We start from the raw sequence: 21,030 nt of genomic DNA, 5'->3' as shown, positions 1-21,030 counted from the left end.
TAATGTCTCAAACCCCCAAAGACATTAAACTTGTTCAAATTTTCACTTCTCACTTCTGTTTGCCAATATTCTGCACAGATAAAAATAATGAGATTTATACGTCATGTAAATTTCATTTTAGTCATGTAAACTTAGTGTTATGATGGTTTACATTATATATCATGTAAATTTGTGTTATATGTCATGTAAATACTCAGAGTCATGCTGAATTACATGACATATAATAGAAGTTTACATGATATTTCATGACTTTTACATGATATATCATGTAAACTTCTGTGATATCCAACGCTCCAATTATGTGCATTATATGCCACAGAACTTTACACTCTTTTTTCGATCTGTGTGCTATCATATTTGTTTAGTTCCAATCGACATTGCTTTAGTGATAGAAGCTCCTGATTCATGGTGTCAGTCAGCTCTGACCACCCTGTACGGTACGTGTCCAACGCGGCTTCTAATCATAAACTTGCCACCTCCAAAGGAAGAAAAAAAAAAAACTAAATTACTCATGCATGGAACGCTTCAAGTTGTAACCGATCACAGAACAAAGACATTTATAATTAAAAGGATACATTGAAACATTGTCCAACATTGTCGTATTTGTCGCTTCACTTTTATCCTGCGGGAAGAAGTCCCACAGAGGGAAAAGGAATGCCTTGATGCGTGTGGAATATTTAGAGCTCGGTAATATTCTGACGTGAGGGGGGAACAGTTGTGTACAAACAGCTGCCGTGGGAAGAATCTCATTCAGAGTGGGTAAATGCAGTAGTAAAATTTCGGATAAACAGATAATGCCAGCACTTTTTAAAATAACATTATTTATTTCTGTTATAAGTATCAACCCATCTGTTTCGTGTTACTACCCTTCTTACACTCTTTTTGTTAGTGTTACCTTTTGGAGTGACACTACTGCCGGCCAATCAAAGTGGCAACACTGCTTACCCCGTTGCCGAGTTTGTTATGTAAATTGTGTGTTATCGTCAGCAATGTACACTTTTCATTTTTATATTTTTTTATTAGTGTATTCAATGTTCAGTTGTTCCACTCTTACTCGTGATACTCTCTGGATGTGCTGTCACAAAAACTCTTACTTCTTACCGGTTCTGGTTTTGATATAATATCCGAAAATTAAAAAAAAAAAAACCGTTCGTACAAACTGAAGTATACGTATTAACATTAAGCGCCTATCTGGCTAAAACGCTGCGCTAATCAAAATTGATAACTGATGGCCATTGTTCCTTTTCATCATACTTACCGATCGGTAAGTACTCATGCCCAATGGCTCATTGTGGTGAATTCTCTTTTCACGTTTTGCTGTTTTCGTTCACCGCTTCGTTTGTGATGCGTGAGTGTTGGTGAAATTTTATATCTGGTATTACTTAAGTTTCACTTATACATTCGCGCGCGTCGCTGTGATTAATAAAAAAAGGCCACGATTTTATATTTTTTTCTCTATGTTTTGTCCATTTTGTTGTTGCACTTTTTTGTTACTAGTTTTAGTCGTCTTTCTCTACGGACTCGTCAGTGATGAAATGTTGTGGATTTGCGACTTTGGATTAGGCTGGGTTTTTGTTTTGCTGGACGTGGCAAGATGCAATTCAACCGGACAAAGTTTCTAAATGAAATCAGAAGCTAGGATGAGAAAGCAATACAAAACAGGATTATAAAATCGAGGGCTATCGAAGCGAAACACTATGATCAATCGCTACTGTACACGGATTATGTTAGTTTTTGTTCTTCTACTCAACACAGCTGATGTCAGCTGTAAGAACGACGCTTCCAGTAAATTACAATGTGGTATTTTTCGTTATGTTTAGTTCTGTGTGTGTGAATGTCTTACTTTAGTTTACACAGTAGTAATAAGATTTAATCGTTAGCTTTTTTATCTACAGTTACGGTTGGTTTATTTGCATTTACACCACACTAGTGTGTGTGGTTAGATTTTGACATTCAATAGAAGCTGGAAAACGTAATACACGGTGGATTTCCTACGGGAAAAAGTTTCCAAAAATACAAGCTTTTTAGTTTGTCTTTTTTGCTGTTCCATTCGTGTCTCCTACATCTCTTGGTTAGGCTTGGGTTGGAAAACAAATTTCATTGATATTTTTTTTATAATGGATTCGAAGGTGTTCACGAACTGACGCAAAAGTGCCATTTATCCAAATACATATTGAGAACTGGTGAATTCTTTGGTAGCCTTTATGGCGGAATTCCTGGTGGAATTTGCAGTGAAATTTTTGATTATATTCCCAGCGGAACACCAGGTTGAATTCCCAGAAGAATCCCTGGTGGTACTCACAGAGAAATTCTTGGTGGAATTCCCAAAGCAATGTCTAGAAGAATTGCCAGTTGAATTGCATGGGGAATTCACAAAGGAATTACTAGTGCGATTTCCAGAGGAGTTCCTGGAGGAATTTCCATATAATTTCCTGAAAGGAATTCCTGGAGAAATTCTGGAAGAATTTCCTGAGAAATTCTTGGAGGAATTTCCTGAGAAATTCCTGGAGGAATTGGATTTTCCTAAAGGAATTTCAAGAGGAATTCTTGAAGGGATTTTCAGATGAATTCCTGGAAGAGTTTCCAGAGGAATTTTAAAAGGAATTTCCAGAGGAATTCAAAAAGGAATTCTTGGTGGAATTTCCAGGAGAAAGTTTCCAGTGGATTTCCTGGAGGAGTTTCCAGTGGATTTCCTGGATGAATTTGCAGTGGATTTCCTGGAGGTTTTTCCAGAGGAATGCCTGGAGGAGTTTCCAGAGGAATTCCTGTAGGAATTCTTGAAGGAATTTTCTGATAAATTCCTGAGGAATTTCAGATGAATTTCCGTTGGAATTTTCAGAGGAATTCCTGGACAAGTTTCCAGAGGAATTCCTGGAGGAATTTCCAGAGGAATTTCTAGATGAATTTCTAGAGGAATTCCTGGAGGAATTTCCAAAGGAATTCCTGGAGGAATTTCCAGAGGAATTCCTGGAAGAATTTTCAGAGGAATTCCTGGAAGAATCTCCATTGGGATTCCTGGAGAAATTTCCAGTGGAATTCCTGGAGGGATTTCCAGTGGATTTCTTGGAGGCATTTCCAGAGAAATTCCTGGAGGACTCTCCAGAGGAATTTCTGGAGGAATTTCCAGAGGAATTAATGGAGGAATTTCCAGAGCAATACTTGAAGGAATTTATAGATGAATTCTTGGAGAAATTTCCAGAGGAGTTTCCAGTGGAATTCCTGTAGGAATTTCCAGAGGAATTCCTTGAAGAATTTCCAGAGGAATTCCTGGAGGAATTTCCAGAGTGATTCCTGGAGGAATTTCCAGTGGATTTCTTGGAGGCATTTCCAGAGGAATTCCTGGAGAGTCAGAGGAATTTTTAGAGGAATTTCCAGAGGAATTTCCAGAGCAATTCTTGGAGGAATTAATGGCGGAATTCTTGAAGGAATTTCCAGAGGAATTAGTGAAATAATTTCAAGAGGATTTCCTGGAGGAATTTCTGGAGGAATTTTCAAAAGTATTCCTGGAGGAATTTCCTGAAGAATTCCTGGAGTAACTACCAAAGGAATTCCCGGGGAAATCCCCAGAGGAACTTTTGAAGGAATTTCCAGAGGAATTCCTGGAGGAATTTCCAGAGGAATTCCTGGAAGAATTTCCAGAGGAATTCCTGGAGGAATCTCCAAAGGGATTCCTGGGGGAATCTCCAGTGGAATTCCTGGAAGGATTTCCAGTGGATTTCTTGAAGGCATTTCAAGAGAAATTCCTGGAGGACTCTCCAGAGGAATTTTTGGAGGAATTTCCAGAGGAATTAATAGTGGAATTTCCAGAGCAATTCTTGGAGAAATTTATAGAGGATTTTTTGGAGAAATTTCCAGAGGAGTTTCCAGTGGAATTTGTGGAGGAATTTCCAGAGGAATTCCTGGAAAAACTTCCAGAGGAATTCCTGGAAGAATTTCTGGAGGAATTTCCAGAGGAATTAATGGAGGAATTTCCAGAGCAATTCTTGGAGGAATTTATAATGGAATTCTTGGAGGAATTTCCAGAGCAGTTTCCAATGGAATTCCTGGAGGAATTTCCAGAGGAATTCCTGGAAAAATTTCCAGATGAATTACTGGAGGAATTTCCTGAGGAATTCCTGGAATTTCTGGAGGAATTTCCAGGAGTATTCCTGAAGGAATTTCTTCTGGAGGAACTACCAAAGGAATTCCCGGGGGAATTCCCAGAGGAACTTTTGAAGGAATTTCCAGAGGAATTCCTGGAGGAATTTCCAGAGGAATTACTGGAAGAATTTCCAGAGGAACGCCTGGAGAAATTTCCAGAGGAATTCCTGGAGGAATCTCCAAAGGGATTCCTGGGGGAATTGCCAGTGGATTTCCTGGAGGAATTTCCGGTGGAGTTCCTGGAGGAATTTCTAGTGGAATTCCTGGAGGGATTTCCAGAGGAATTCCTGGAGGAATTTCCAGAGGAATTACTGGAGGAATTTCCAGACGAATTCCTGGAGGAATTTCCAGAGAAATTCCTGGTGGAATTCCTAGTGGAATTTCTGGTGGAATTCCTAGTGGAATTCCTGGAGGGATTTCTAGTGGAATTCCTAGAGGAATTTCCAGTGGAATTCCTGGAGGAATTTCCAGTGGAATTCCTGGAGGAATTTCCAGTGGAATTCCAGAAGGAATTTCCAGTGGATTTCCTGGAGAATTTTCCAGTGGATTTCCTGGAGGAATCTCCAGTAGATTTCCTGGTGAAATTTCCGGTGGAGTTCCTGGAGGAATTTCCAGAGGAATTACTGGAAGAATTTCCAGTGGAATTCCAGGAGGATTTTCCAGTGGATTTCCTGGAGGAATCTCCAGTAGATTTTCTGGTGGAATTTCCAGAGGAATTCCTAGAGGAATTTCCATGGGAATTCCTGGAGGAATTTCCATGGGAATTCATAGGGGAATTTCCAGAGGTATTTCTGGAGGAATTTTCAGGGGAATTCCGGGAGGAATTTCCAGGGGAAATCCCGGAGGAATTTCCGGGGGTATTCCTAGAGGAATTCTTAGAAATATGCCTGGGGGAATTCTCAGAAATATTCCTGGTGGAATTCCTAAAGATATTTCAGGTGAAATTTCCAGAGCAATTCCTGGTGGAAATCTCAGTGGAATCCATGGGTAAAAATGACTGGTGAAATTTTAAGGAATTCCTGCTGGAATTCTTAAAGGAATTCCTGGTGGAATTCCAAGACGAATTCCTGTTGGAATTCCCAGACGTATTTCAGATGGAATTCCCAGGAATGGTTATGGTGGAATTCTCAAAAATATTCATGGTGGAATTCTCAGAGGAATTCCTGTGAATTCACAAAGTAATTCCTGTTGTTTTTCCCAGAATAATTCCTGGTGGAATTGTTAGAGAAATTCGTCGTACAATTCCTAGAGGACTTCTATTCGGAACTCCTGGTGGAATTGCTCGAGGAATTCCTGATGGGAACCCAAGTGGAATCTTTGATAGAATTTCTAGAAAGATTCCAGTTGGAATTCATGGAAGGCATCCTAATGGAATTAATGGAGGAATTCCCAGTGGATTTTTCTGGAAAGTTTTCTTATGGAATCTCTGGAGCAATTCTTCGAGATTTGCTGGTTGAAATTTTAGTAAAATATTCTCAGGATACTTGACGGATTCTCGAGAGCAGTTTATTTGTAAAATTTCTGGAAGAATCTGGAAAGGGGTTTTTCGTATAGGGTCTCCAGTTAGCCTAGTGGTTATGGCTATGGATCGCCAATCCGGAGACGGCGGGTTCGATTCCCGTTCCGGTCGGGAAAATTTTCTCGATTCCCTGGGCATAGTGTATCATTGTACTTGCCTCACAATATACAAATTCATGCAATGGCAGGCAAAGAAAGCCCTTCAATTAATAACTGTGGAAGTGCTCAAAGAACACTAAGTTGAAGCGAGGCAGGCCAAGTCCCAGTGGGGACGTCGAGCCATAAAGAAGAAGAAGAAGGGTTTTTCGTATTTCCTCAAGAAATGTTACATATTTTTATAACGATTTTCTGATAGCATTTTTTAGTAATGCCAAGAGAATTCCACATGAAGTCTACCGAAAGAAAAAAACCGGGAGTTCATGCGGAAGTATTGAAAGATTTCCTTTCAGAACTTACATTGATTTCTTGAAAAAATTCTCAAATTTTCAACGACAATGAATTCGCGTGTGTCAGTTTCAGTGGTACCTTGAAAAATACAAACGGAAGAGTTCTATTGATCCGGTTAGGTGCCTAAACAGAACTACTAAATATAAAAAGGTGCAACGCGAAGATTGCGCGCAGCTGTGAAAATGCAACTTTGACAGATACATACGTCAGTTGGTTGCTTGGCAACCTGTCACTATCCTGCCAGGGCTGCCAGTTCAAGAGGGGTTCGAGCTCAATTGTGTGTGTGTGTCATTATAACATTAACATTGCGGGAGATATTAGTTTGGAAGGTTCGTCCTCTTATCAAGTTTCGAGTTGGAAGGGAAGGTGCATTCCTGTTTTTGTGCATTTCCAATGGACGTATGCCCGAAGCGCTGTTGGTTCGTGAATTGTTGTTTTTGATCTTTTTATATAGCTCTTTGTTCGAAAAATTTGCTCTAAAACAATCTCTCTAAAAATACTGCCGTGCGCGGCATCTGGTGGCTCGCTCTCGCTGCTTTACTGCACTCTGGCGACAATATGTTTACGTCTGTGTATAATAAGTACAATGATACAGTTGGTAATAATAATAATTTGCGTTTTGTTTCTGTTGGTAGCATGTTTACTTTTTTGTTTTGTTTCCTCTTCAATAATTGTATAAATCAGTCAATTCAACAAGTTTACCATGTTTTTTTTTGCATTTTATTGTTTTGAAACCCAATTCGACCGTGTCCCGTTCGTTCTACAAAATTCTCTCTGGAAGCCTATCACACCGTATAGGCTCTTGGTGTAGCCATATAACAATAGCTTTCATCAGCTCTGCGGGTTGTTCTACCTATTCTCTTCTCTTTCTACTGTTGTTGTGGGTAACAATGCGCATGTATAAAAAGCGTTCAACTGCTGAAAATATAGTCCCATTTCTAAACGATTATCCCCCTTTTATTATTTGGTGATATACTTTTCTGTTTGTTTTGATTTCTCTCTTGTTTTTTTTTGTTTTTAACAACAACTATATTGTAGATAATGCAACATCGTTTAGTCTGGCTATGTGTGTAACAAGTTTTCCGTTTAGGGTTATTAGATTTCAACACTAAATGTCATTGTGATCGCACTCGGGTTTGTTTACAGCGGCAGCTGTCACACCACCGGTGCGTGATAGATTTAAAAGGAAGTTTGTTTTGATTCCGTTCAGTGGATGTTTTACGATGCGGTGCAGCGGTTTTAAGTTTTAGAGAGTAGATTGCAATTTTATTGTGAGGTTATGTTCAAGCATTGCTGCGATGCGTGAAACTATTGCTTGTGGAAGCAGCAAACTGAAAGGGTAAAATAGTGTTTTGTGTGTGTATTGTGTTATTCGAGCATTTTTTTTTTTAATTAATGTTCGTTCATTAACATAAGACGACAGAGAACAGACTTCCGAGATAGAATAAACTTTGTCAGGAGTGGAGTTCGATCCCGGGTTCTCAGCGAGAAAGTCACGTGCTCTAACCCTCTAGTGCCTTACCGTATTTGATATAATTTGAGTGTTTTTATATTTTTCATTTTCTCAGTAATCAAAACTTTTATATTTTTGGCTGATATTTAGGCCAGTTCTGCATACCTCAAAAACTTTATTGTTGTCTTTTAAAGCGATTTTCAAAAATCATTGACAAAACTATTTTTTTAGATGCATCGCAATAATTAAAATAGGGTGACAATGGGTATTATCGTCAGGTTTGTTCTCTTCGTCATGGGTGTTTTTGTCAGCCAAATTGCCTGAAACTTGGCCATATAATTCAGCTTAGTTGGGAAGGATTTGAGACCAACTCTGAGTTCAATAGGTTTCAAAAAACCCCCAAAGACGAAGAGAACAAAACGGCCGAGAATAGATAATTTCCCCTATTATTATTTTTTCTCAAATATTTGATCATTGCAAAAAAGTTTTCGTTCCTAAACATTACAGGAAAAAAAAATCACGATTTTTTTTTAAAATAAACATTTTACGATAACTATCATAAAATCTCAGAAAAAAATCGCATTAAAACAAAAAGGTGTCCCTATTTGGGATATCTTGGTTTTCAAAAGAAAAAATATATATTAGGAGCAATGTAAAAAAAAGAAAAATCCAGAATCAAATTTACGAAATTGCAAAAAAAAGGAATCACCACCCAAAACATGTTCAAATCGGATGTAGTTGATGAAAAATGACATATAGATCCAAAACTAAAATTTAGGTATTGGAAGGCTAACAGCGGTTAATCATCACACCAGGTCTGCTCCATTCAAACATCGGTGTACTATTTTCGTTGTTTTATTATGTGACGAAATTTTTGGAAGAATCAATAAAACAGTCTTGGGCGATTTCCGAGAGTTATGTATTAGACCGACCCACATTTGTATGATGCGAAAAAAAAAGTTTTCAAAATTCACGGGGCACCCTCTAGAATCGTGCTTTTGGATGAGAAAAACAATCTGTGAAAGATTCAGTTCAATCGGTTGAAAATTGAGCTGACGCAAATGAGTTGAACGTTTGTATGGGATGTTAAGTTCAAATATATGGGAAATTGGATGACCTCCAGTCCCTCATTCAGCACGCCGGTTTGGCGAGTTCGATTTGGCTCAGAATTGAAAGAATGGTAGTTGATACCCTAAAGAACAACTTTGTAGAAGACCATATCATGATAGAACTCAATTCAGTTGCGATTTCGGCCAACGAAAGCAGGATGAAGACATCTTCCCCAGTTTACCCTCGGTTGTTACATGCAGCACGTGTTTTTCGTTCGAAACTTGCGCATTACATCCTGTTAGAAAACCTTCCATGAACTGTACAAGAATTTCCCTCAAGTATTCCTACAGACTTTTTTTTCAGTGATCCATTCGTATTTTTTTAACAAATTTCTCCAAACATTTCTTGAAGTTTTTATATATGAAATCTATCTTTAGAAAACGATCCATGTATTCCTTTCAAAATTGCTTCATGAATTCCTTGAGAAATTTATCCAGGGATTTCCTGAGCTCTAAATTTTTCCTTTTTTGAAAAATTATCTGAATTCTAAAACTTTTTAAAACTTTCGTAAATTCTTCAATTTTTTTCGAAAAGTAATTCTTTAGAAATTCCTTTAAAGATAAGAATTCTTTTAAATTTATTAAAGATTTTTTCCAGAATTATCAAACGGAATTCCCACACAAATTCTTTTAAAGAGTTCGGGAAGAATTCGTTTGGAAATTAATTATTCCATAAAAGATTCCACCAGAAACGAATTAACGAATTCTTCCAGTAAACCATGAATGGATTGCTTTGGGAATTTCTTCAAAAACTCTGCCAGAGCTTGCTACAGAAATTCTTCTTAAGATTATCGCACAAATTTCTCAAGGATTCTTTTATAAAGCCCATCAAGGTTTTCTTCCCCTGCCATGCGGCTTTCTGGAAATTATCCAGGGATTTCTTCAGAAATCAGGGTAAAGATCCAACCAGAAATTTAACCATTTCTATTACTTCCATGGACTCCGAAAAAAATTCCCTTCAGGGATTTCTTCAATTTTTTTTTGCAGTGATACTTTATACTTTCCTTGAACTTTTTTTTCATGAACACTTCTCCGAAGATTTATTCAGAAAACGCTCCATGCGTTTCTTTTCATTCCTCCTTGAGAAATTTATCCAGAGATTCCCAAAAAAAATCCATGGATTTCTTCACAAATTACTCCGGGATTTTTTTTAATAAAATCTACCAAGGATTCTTCAGCGATTGCTTTAGAAAATCTTTTGGGAATTCCTGGCAAAAAAAAAAATCAGAAATTTCGTCTTTTACTATTTTTTCCGAGATTTTTCCAAGGATTCTTTCAGAAAATCCAGTGATTTTTCTCAAATTCATGACATTTCATGAAGGTTTTGTATACGAAATATTGCAAAATATATGCTTCATGGGATATCCAGGGATTCCTAAAAATTTTCCATAGATTTCTTTACAAATTACTTCAGAAAACTTTCTTGAAATCTACCAAGGATTCTTAAGAAAAACTATCAGTGATTCCTTTAGTAAATCTGCTGGGAGTTCCTTTAGAAAAACCATCAGGAAAATCAGAAACTTCTTCTTGAACGATATTCATTCTTCTAAGATTTTTTTTTCCAGAAATTTGTACAGCTATTTTTCAGAAATTATTCTACGGATTTCTTCATGAATTCCTTCACTTACCGCTCAAGGAATTCCATCAATAATTTCACCAGGGGTGCATTGGAATTGCCGAAAGAATGTTTCTCTTATGTATTTTTTTTTTTCAGAGATTCAACCAGAAACATCTCGATTTTTTTTTCAATAAGCCATGCATGGATTGCTTTGGGAATACCTTCAAGAATTTCTTCAAAAACTCAGCAACGGATTCCTACTGAAATTCTTCTACAGATTATCCCACAAATTGCTCGAAAGATTCGAATAGGAAACGTTTCAATTATTATAAATAAATCTCATCAATTCGTTTAGAAATTCCAACCTGCTCCATGTATTCTTTGAGAAAGTTATCCAGGGATTGCCAAAAATTTTCCATGTATTTCTCCACAAATTACTTCCAGAAATCATCCAAGAATTCTTTTAGAAATTCTTCAGCGTTTCCTTTAAAAAATCTTTTGGAAAAACTATCAAAGAAATAAAAAAAATCAGAATGAATCTTCAACAATATTCCTTTTGAGATTCTTTCATGGATTCTTTAAGAAAATCCTGCGATTTTTCTGAAATTCCTTGTAGGGATTTTTTCAGGAGATCGTTCATGATTTCCTTCGTAGTCCTTAAGAGATTTCTTCAAAAATTTCGCCAGGAATTACCTTGGAAATTCCCTAAGAAATGACTCCAGATTTTTTGGAAATTTGGACAGATCTTCCTTCTGATACTCTTCCGGGTATATTTCTGTATGTGTTTCTTCAGGATTACTTCCAGGATTTCTTCCAAGGAATCCTCTAAGAAATATTCATCGGATTATGTTAGGATCTCATCTAGAAATTTCTCCTGGAATATTTCCATGGAATTTCTACAACTATTTCTCCCAAGGGTATATCAAAGAGTTTCGTCAGGTATTACACTAGGAATTTCTTCAGTAAATTCTCCTTTCATTTTTTCAGGAACTTTCTTTCCTTCCGTTCAAATATTCTTCCAAGGATTATTTTTAGAATTTCTACAATGGTTTCTACAGAGTTTCCTTCTGAAATTGCACTGGGTATTTCTAAATGTTTTGTTCAGGAAAAAATTCGCATTTTTTAACAGATTTTCCCAAACATTTCTTGAAGGTTTTTTTTATATGAAATCTTCTTCGAGGATTTCTTTAGAAAACGTTCCATGTATACCTTTCATGTATTCCTTGAGAAATCTATACAAGGATTCCCAAAAAAAATCCATGCATTTCTTCACAAATTGCTCCAAAAATTCGTTTATAAAATCTACGAAGGTTTTTTTTTAGAAATTCCTCAAGCAATTGCTTTCGAAATTTTTTTGGGAATTCCTTTAGAAAGAGTTCTTTCAAGGATTCTTTCAGGAAGTCATTCAGGGATTTTTCTGATATTCTTGTAGGGATTTCTTTAGGAATTTGTTCAGGAATTCATACGCACTCTCAAGAGATTCCTTCATTGATTCCCCGAGGCAATTCCGTTGGAAGTTCTCTAAGGAATGTCTTCAGATTTTTTTTGTTTCAGGGATGCTCCAGAGATTATTGCAATGTTTTTGGATGGATTCAGCATAATTATTCTAAATGTTTCTGTAAAAAAATATTCAGGAATACTTCCTGGATTTCTTCCAAGGAATCCTCTAAGAAATTTTCATCGGATTCTTTTAGGATCTCATCAAGAAATTTCTCTTAGAATATTTTCATGGAAAATTTCGGCTTGCAGTCTAACAATTTGCGTTGATTAATTACTGATCATCGCCGACGTTTCGGTCCGACTATTGGACCATCTTCAGGGCTCGATACACAAATCAACAAGTCACACAAATTTGTTCAATTTTGAAACCGTCGGGTTGAAAAGGGTCACGCCGTCTGGTACACTTCTGGGCCATTCGTTCCGGTTGGGTTTGGGAAATCCCTAGCTGGTGCACAGGTACTACCTGCCGGTGCAGACTGCCGCCTTTAAAATCAACAACCATCCAGTCGAAACCTATTAACCAATCTCTTAGAATATTTCCTTGGAATTTCTACAACTATTTCTCCCAAGGGCATATCAAAGAGTTTCGTCAGGTATTACGCTAGGAATTTCTTCAGTAAATTCTCCTGTCATTTTTTCAAGAACTTTCTTTTTTCCCGTTAAATATATTCTTCCAGAAATTATTTTGAGAATTCCTACTATGGTTTCTACAGAGTTTTCTCCTGGAATAGCTCTGGGTATTTCAATATGTTTTTTTTTCAGGAATATTTTCGCATTTTTTAAGCGATTGTTTTAGAAAATTTTCTAGGAATTCCATTGGAAAGACCATCAGGGAAATAAAAAACCAGAAATTACTTCTTCAACAATATTCCTTTCGAGATTCTTCCAAGGATTTTTCAGAAAGTCATTCAGTGATTTTTCTGAAATTCTTGTAGAGATTACTTCAGGAATTTAATCAGGAATTCCTTCGCACTCCTTAAGGGGTTCTTTCATTAATTTACCCACGAATTCCATTGAAAATTCCCCAAGGAATATCTCCAGAATTTATTTATTTCCCAGGGATGCTCCAGAGTTGCATGATTTTTGAATGGTTTTAGCAAAATAATTCCAAAGGTTCCTGTGGAACTCTTCCGGATATTTCTGTATGTATTTTTTCAGGAATTCTTCTAGGATTTTTTCCTTGGAATCCTCTATGAAATTATCATCGTGTTCTTTAAGGGTCTCATTAAGAAATTTCTCCTCGAATGTTTCCTCTTTATTTCTACAACGATTCCTCCTAGGGGTGTATCAACGAATTCGTCAGGTAATCCACTGGAAATTTATTCAAAAAATTGTCCTGTGGTTTTCGAGAACTGTGTTTGAGTTCGTTCAAATTTGCTTCCGGGGATTCCCACAAGGTCTCAACTTGAGATTTATCCATTTTCTTCGGGAATTTGTTCAGAAATTACATCTGAAATCCATTTAGAAATTCTTCCAGAGATTCCTGTTTAACTTTTTCTAAAAAAAAGTCGTCTAAAATACCTCCTGAGACTCACTCGGTATTTCAGGAATTCATGGATTTTTTTCCAGAAATTCTTTTAGGAATCCTTACAAAAAATCTCCAAAAATTCATTTAAGTATTTATTCTGAAATATGAACGGGTGTTCTTTCAGATATTCCTACAATGATTCTTAGAAATATTCCTCCAGGGATCCTTTTAAAGTTCTTACAGCGCATTTTTTTGATGATCGCAATTTCTTTATTACAGGCTATTCCAATGTTGTTGACGAAATGAGGAAAATTTCACAAAATTTCTTCTAGAGATTCTTGCATGATTTTTGAATGGTGTCAGCAAAATTATTCCAAAGGTTCCGGTGGAAATTTATACAGATCTTCCTTCTGTAACTTTGCTGGGTATTTCTGTATGTATTTATTTAAGAATACTTCCAGGATTTCTCTCAAAGGAATCCTCTATGAAATTGTCATTGGGTTCTTTTAGGATCTCAACAAATAATTTCTCCTTGAATATTTCCGTGGATTTCCTACCACTGTTTCTCCCAGGGGTATATCAAAGAGTTACGTCAGGTATTTTCATTTTCACAGGATTTATTCTTTGGATTCGTTCAAATATTCTTCCAGGGATTATTTTTGGAATTCCTCCAAAGATTTCTACAGAGTTTCCTTCTGAAATACCTCTGGGTATTTCTCGCTGTATTTCTTTCTACTTTCAGGATTTCTCCCAAGAAACCCTCCATGAATTTGTCCTTAGATTCTTTCAGGATCTCATTTAGAAATATCTCCTTGAATATTGCCTTGGAATTTATACAAGGATTCCTCCTAGGGATGTACCAACGAATTCGTCAGGTATTCCACCAGGAGTTTATACAGAAAATTCTCCTTTGGTTTCTTCAAGAGTTGTCTTTCAATTCGTTCAAATATGCTTCCAGGGATTCCTACATGGTCTAAACTAGAGATTTATCCCGAAATTTCTTCGGGAATGTAATCAGAAATCCATTCAGTAATTTCTCCAGGGAAAAAGCAAGCATTTCCTTAGGGATTTATGGATTCTTTTCAGAAATGATTTTAGAAATATCCACGGATATTATTTTAGATATTCCTGCAGGAATTCTTAAAAATATTCCTCCAGAGATTCTTTCAAAGTTCTTACAGTGCACTTTTATGTTTGTGAAATGCGATTTTTTTCACATCACAAAAAGACTAAAAAGTGATTTACGCTACATTTAAATCATATAGGTCACCACTCGTTTTTATGAGAATTTTTCTCAAAATATTTGAGTTGATAAGTTTGTTTTTTTTGTTAAAAAATTATCGACTGGTTATGAACTTTTCATTAGAATATTTCCCCACGAACATATTCTTGGAATTTATGCAAGGATTCCTTTATACATATCTCTAGATTTTTTCGAAGAATATTTACAGAGGTTTATCTATTTGTTTTTCCAGATAAAGCTCCGGAGATTGCTTAAAAATACGTTGCTCCAGGAATTTCTTCAGAAAGTCCTCTAGATTTCTTCAGTAACTCCTGGTTGAGTTCACAGAGGAATTCCTGGTGGAGTATCTAGAGTAATTCTTGATGTAACTCCCAGAGGATTTACTGATGAAATTTACATTGAATTCACAGAGGTGTTGGTGGAAATCCCAGAAGAATAACGGGCGAAATTTTCAGCTGAATTGCAGCTGGAATTTCGAAGAATTCCTGGTATAGTTCTCAAAGGAATTTGTACAGGAATTCCTGGTGGAATCCACTGAGGATCTCTTGATGAAATCCCCAAAGGAATGCTTGGTAGAATTGCCAAACAAATTCGTGGCGGAATGCACAGAGTAGTACATGATGCCTAAAGGAATTTCCAGAGAAATTTTTGATGGAATTGCTTGAGGATTTTGGTATTCCCAGATGAATTCGCAGAGATATTACTGGTAGAATTCACAGACTAATTCCTGGTGGATATACTAGAGTAATTCTTGATGAAACTCTCAGGGGATTTACTGGTGGAATTCCCAGAAGATTTTCTGGTGACAAATTCGTACTGGAATTCTCAAACGGATTCCTGGTGGAATTGGCAGAAGTATTGCTGTGAAATTTTTGGAAGAATTGCTGGTGGAATTTCAAGAGGAATTCTTCGTAGAATTCTCAGATAAATTTCTAGTGGAATTCCCAGACGAATTCCTGGTTGAATTTCCAGAGAAATTTTTAATAGAATTCTCAGAGGAATTCCTGATGAAATTTAATGGCAATCTTGAAAATGGATTAAAATTTATTTTGAAAAATCTCCATAGACACTGATTTTAGTGATTTGTTTTGAAATTCTGGAAATCGCAAATTATGCCAAATGGCCGTTACACAAAATGGCCTTTATGCCAAATGGCATAATGCCAAACTGCATAATGAGAAATAGGGTTGCGCCCTTTTGAGTTTTTGATACATTATTTTTTATAAATAGATTGTTCATGCTCGTGGTTGTCTGTCCAATGTTTTCTTTTCCAATGTTTTCTTTTCTCATGAAATCAAAACTTGCAAGTTGTAACAAAAATCGAAAATCATCATTGTTTGTTGTGGGTTAAATTGGTGGTGTGAGTGAGTGCAATATTTCTGCATTGCAAATCAAATGTAGAGTGTCTTGATGTGTGTGTGTTGTTATGTGAGTGTCTTACATTAGATATTAATTCCAATACACAGTTTGATTTGTTCTTATCATATCCTTTTTTTTTGTTTTAGTAGCAGTAAACGTATATGCTTTTCCCACATTTGCTTCGTTTGTTTTGTTTTGTTCACTTTGATTAAAATTCAGATTCGTAAATCAAACTTATCTAAGGAGAAGGAAACATCACTGTTGAACGTAATAGTTGATTCAATGACTTGTGTGGCCATTGTGGGATACAGGTGAGAAACACTCTGGAGGGGTGTAGCTTCCATAGTTTCAAACATAACCTCAGTATCATGTCTGCCAGTTTTATTTTCTTCGGTTGTTATCTACTGCGTAGGTTTTACTGGAGTTTAACATTTCTTCCGCAAATCTACTTTTTAGATGAAAAGTTTTCGCTGCTGTCCTTTTAAAAATTTCAACAAATCTCTTCGAGATTCCGGCTTGTTTCTCTCTTTGGTGTAATATAACAACAACAATCAAACGAAAACGAAAAGACGAAACGAAACTGATAATAATCTTCCACTATGCTAACGGTTTGCTTACTGGCTAAGTACATTTCTAGTTGCAACTCTCAAGTAACAATATGCACATTGATATCTAGACATCTCTGCTTATGGTTGTTTGATACATTTGTCTGTGACAATTGCTGTTTAGTGTTCTCGTGTCACAGCAATTCCCAAACGACATAAAACAGCGTGTTTTTTTTTTTTTTTAAATTTTTGGTTGTGTATTGTAGCTTAAGTTCTTCTCTCTGTACGATTCAAATAACCTACTGGGTAAGGATAAAACGCAGAAACTTTTTTTTTATTTGAGGATTAAGCTTGTAGGAGATTTAAAATTTACACACAACATTCTCGCCCACCGTTGCTCTCAGCAACAGTGTTCACGTTCTCTCTTCATTTGTCTTTCTCTCTCTCGCGTGGTCACGTGGCGCTCAGTCACCATTCTCGCTACTCTGTCTCTCCGTTTGCTATTGACTTCGCTCCGACTAGATTGCTGCTCGTTGAATCTTTCCCAACCCTGGTGCACATGGGGTTGAGGATTATTATTTTTTGTTTCGATGATCGCTGGACAGGACTAGATTGCGCCCTCGTTAGCCTGTTTTTGTGTCTTTTCTTTCTTTTTTTACAGTAACAATCGGGCGAATTCTGAAATAAATAACAAAACATAATTAGAAGGAAGAACTTGAGAGTTGATTGCTGAAATTGAGAATCTTTCTATTAATGGCGGGGTCTTACAGATTCTTTTTTATATTATCATAAAACAGAGTTGTTTATATTTATTCCGATTTCCTGCCATCCAACTCCATGATCAGGTGGTATTTGTGATAAAAGGTAGACCTTCTAAAGCACGCATCTCTCCAACAAGGTCGCGAACAACATAAAGTTACAAAGATGTGATAATCACTAAGCTTCTACCCTATAGTTCTTGGCAATATCTAAAGATTGTGTAATTATCAGAACTTTCCATGGAAAAAACCTAAGGAAATCAAATGGTTGGACTGTTGTTTTTTGTATTGGATTATTAGGGCGTTTTCTTTCAAATAACTATATTTAGTGGTATCCGTTTCAATGGCATAATAATTTCTACATGAATTTGTACAGAAGTTCCTTCAGGAATTTCTTTAGTGTACCAATTAGTGATTTCTCCTGGCGTTTCTTGGATATCTCTAGGAGTTCCTTCAGGGATCACTCCAGGAGCATCGTTAAGGATTCCTACAGGAGTTCCATCACCGATACCTTGTCACCTTGTCACCTGAGACATAAAGATAGAATAATGGTATACTAGAAGGGTGACAATGATTATAACCTCCTGGATTTTCCTCAACGACTCCTGGAGTTGCTTCAGGGGATTACTACAGAAATACCTTCAGTAATTTCTGCAGGAGTTCTATCGAGGATACCAGGAATTCTTTTAGAAATTTCCACTGGAGTTCTTTTCGGAATCCCTTCTGGAATTTCTTCAAGCACACCTTCTAAAACTCCTTCAGGAATTTCTCTGGAATGCCACGTGGAGATTTCTCTGAGATACTTTAAGGAATTCTTTATGCGATTTCCCTCAGAGTTCCCTTAGATATTCCTACAGAAGTGAAAAATCCCTGTAGGATTCCTGTAGTATAGTAATTCTTTTAGGAGTTCCTTCACGGATCTCCCCAGTTGTTCCCGAATGATTCAGGGATGCCTCCAGGTGTTTCATCAGGGGTTCCCTTAACTATTCCAACAGGAGTTTTTTTAGGTATTCTACCAGAAAGCCCTTCAAAGTTTTTTTTTCTGGAGAATTCAGGGATGCCCCCTGGAAATCTTTCAGGAATTCCTCCAGGAGTTCTTTCTGGAATTTCTACAGGAGGTCCTTTAGAAATAAATCTAGGAGTTCCTCCAGGGATTGTTTCTGAAGTTCCATCAGGAATTTCTGCAGGAGTCTCTACAGGGATTAGTACGGTAGTTCCATCAGAGATTTCATCCAGGAGTTTCAGGGATTCGTGCAGATGTTCCTTCAGAGATTTCTTTTGAATTTCTTCAGGGATTTCTCCAGAAGTTCCTTCAGAGATCTCTGCAGGAGTTCCTTCAGAGATTTTTATAGGAGAACCCAAGGATACCTCCAACAGAATTCGGGGATTTCTCCAGAAATTTCTCCAGAAATTCCTGCAGAAGTTCGTTCAGGGATTAGTCCTTTATCCTCTTCTTAGATTAGTCCTTTATCCTCTTCTTAGATTCCTCCAGATATTTCTAAGGAGACTCCTCGAGAAGCCCTTTTAGGGATTCTTCCAGAGATCGCTCCTGGAGTTTGTTTTTCAAAGGTTTTTCCAAAAGTTCCTTCAAGAAGCAGGCTTATCTCAAGGATTTTCTTTGATGTATCTCTCATTAAGTTCCAAAAAGTATATTCCTTCAGGATTTTTTTCAGGAAATCCTCCAGGATTTCCTTCCGGAATTTCTTTAGGAATTCTTTCGAAGATTCCGCCTGGAGTTTTCTCCTGGACTTCCTTCGGGAATTCCTCCTGGGAGATTGTTCCTTGAGTTCTGTTGGGGATTCCTCCTGGAATTCGTTCGAGGAATTCTCCTGGATATTCCTCTATAATTTCTCCTAGGAAATCTTTGGGATTCCTTCTCGAATTCCTATAAAATTCCTTAAGTTCCTGCAGGAATACCTCCACGAGTTTTTCCAGGGATTCCATCAACAGTTCCTTCAAGGTTTTTCCTGGAAATCATTCAGTCTAAATAGTGTGACCTCATTATCAAATTTGATAGCTACTGAAGCTTGTAAGAAAATAAAACAAAAACCGTAAGCTACACTGGGGCAATTAAAAAAGGATCTAATAAAAATTTGAAAATTATCCTTTCAAAGTATTGTTTGATTCAATAACTGAAAATTCTATATATTATAACATTCAAATTGTTAAAGGTGATTAGATAATATTATTTTACATACACGCCGTCGACCAAAAACGGCCCTAACACCGCCTCCGAGCAAAATATAGTCGGCGCACAGGTCTATTATGGAGCGTCTATCCTGCAGAAATTCCATGTAAAGATTCCTCCGAACAGTTCTTCTTCTGGAACACCGCCAAGAATTCCCACTGAGTATTCCTCCAGTAATAACTTCTGGAAAACTTCTTCGGAGGATTCCTTCAGGAACTCGTTCCCAAGTAACACACTTGTCACAGTGGAGAGTCACAGCAGCACAGGTTTTTGTTGTGCACTTACTTCTAACAAATAAATACAAACTACTTACTTGCTAGGAGTAAGTCACAGTGACTTCTGCGCAACAAAAATCTTCCTGGAGTTTCCACAGAAATTTTATCAGAAATCTTACCAAGAATTGGAATTCCGTAGAGAGTTTATTTTGAAGTTTACCTAAGAGATCATCTTAAAATTCCTCCACAAATTTCTTCTAAATAAGATTCACCCAGAGGCTTCTTTTGATATTATTCGAGAAGTTTCTTGTGAGATTTCTTCAGGAGTTCCTTCTGGAGTTTCTGGAATTCTATTAGGTGTTCCTTCTGAGACACTACTGCGTTCCTGTACTTCTTCCAGCGTTCTTTTAGGGAAACCTTCGGTGATTCCTCCGCGAGTTGCTTCTAGGATTCCTTACGGAATTTCTTCTGTAATTCCAATGGGATTTTTTTTCTGGAATTCCTGCAGAAGTTCTTTCTGAAATGCATCCATGTCTTCTTGGATTTCTTCCTGAGCCGTCTTTGCAATTTCCCCTGGATAGTCTACTGAGTTTCCTCTGACAAGAGTTCTACGAGTCCTCAAGAATTTCTTTCTGAAAATTATTCAGGAGTTTTTTGAGCTCCTTCAGCAGTGAGTGTAGAATTAGCATAAGTTGAAATACACAAAAATAAAAACAAAAAAAAAAAATCCTTCAGCAGTTCCTTCTGGGAATCCTTCAAACTTTATGTCTGGTAATATTACAGGAACCCTGCTCCTTCTGAAAACCCTTTGGAAGCTTCTTCTGAATATTTTCCAAGAACATCTTGTGGAAAGCTTCCAAGAGTTTTAGGATTCGTAGATATTTCTGTGAACTCTCGGAAAATACATGACTTAACTCATGTAGAAATCCCTAAAGGAGCTTCTTAATGATTTCCCAAATATATCCCTAGAAGGAGCCTATACAGGAATCTGGAGGAATCAACAGAATGTCTTTTTGCATCAAAAAGATTTTCTGAAGGAATTTCCAGATGTAATTATTATTGGCGGAAATCTCCAGAACGAGCTCCTGAAACAATCGTCCGATGGAGATTCTGAAACAACTTCTAGAAGGAATTTCTAGAACAATACTCAGTAGTTTCGACAAAAATCCCCAGAACAAATTACTGAAGAAATTGCCCAAAGGAGTTTCTGGAGCAGTTCCCAAAAGGAACATCCCCAGAACTACTATTTGAAGTAATCCCTAGAAGGAATCTCAAGAAGTTCCTTGAAGGAATCTTCAGAGCTTGCTGGTTGGAATCTTTCAGTAGTTTATTCTGGGAATCCTCCAAGAGTTCAAGGAATTCTCGGAAAAATCCCAAACTACAACCAATAAGAATCCCCAGAGGAGTTTTTGAAGGATTTCCTGAAAAAATCTCCAGAATGAATCTTGAGGAATCCACAGACTTGATTCACCAGAAAGAGTTTCATTTACAGATGTGATTTCAAGAGAAATATCCAGACCCAAGTAACA

At 37.0% G+C, this 21,030-nt stretch overlaps 1 protein-coding gene across 1 annotated transcript in view; it reads right to left on the bottom strand.

The window, feature by feature from the left end:
* Window positions 1-1,311: 1,311 nt before the first annotated feature.
* The window catches only part of LOC109406423 (calcium-binding protein E63-1), a 389,205-nt gene continuing 369,486 nt past the window's right edge, over window positions 1,312-21,030 (bottom strand). The window contains exon 7 of the mRNA XM_062853678.1: window positions 1,312-17,018. Within this exon, the coding sequence (XP_062709662.1) occupies window positions 16,996-17,018 (23 nt within the window). The 3' untranslated portion in view covers window positions 1,312-16,995. The remainder of the gene's footprint in view (window positions 17,019-21,030) is intronic.

The sequence above is a fragment of the Aedes albopictus genome, chromosome 2, assembly GCF_035046485.1.
Source record: "Aedes albopictus strain Foshan chromosome 2, AalbF5, whole genome shotgun sequence".
Classification (NCBI taxonomy): Eukaryota; Metazoa; Arthropoda; class Insecta; order Diptera; family Culicidae; genus Aedes; species Aedes albopictus.
This window is presented reverse-complemented; position numbering and strand designations above follow the sequence as displayed.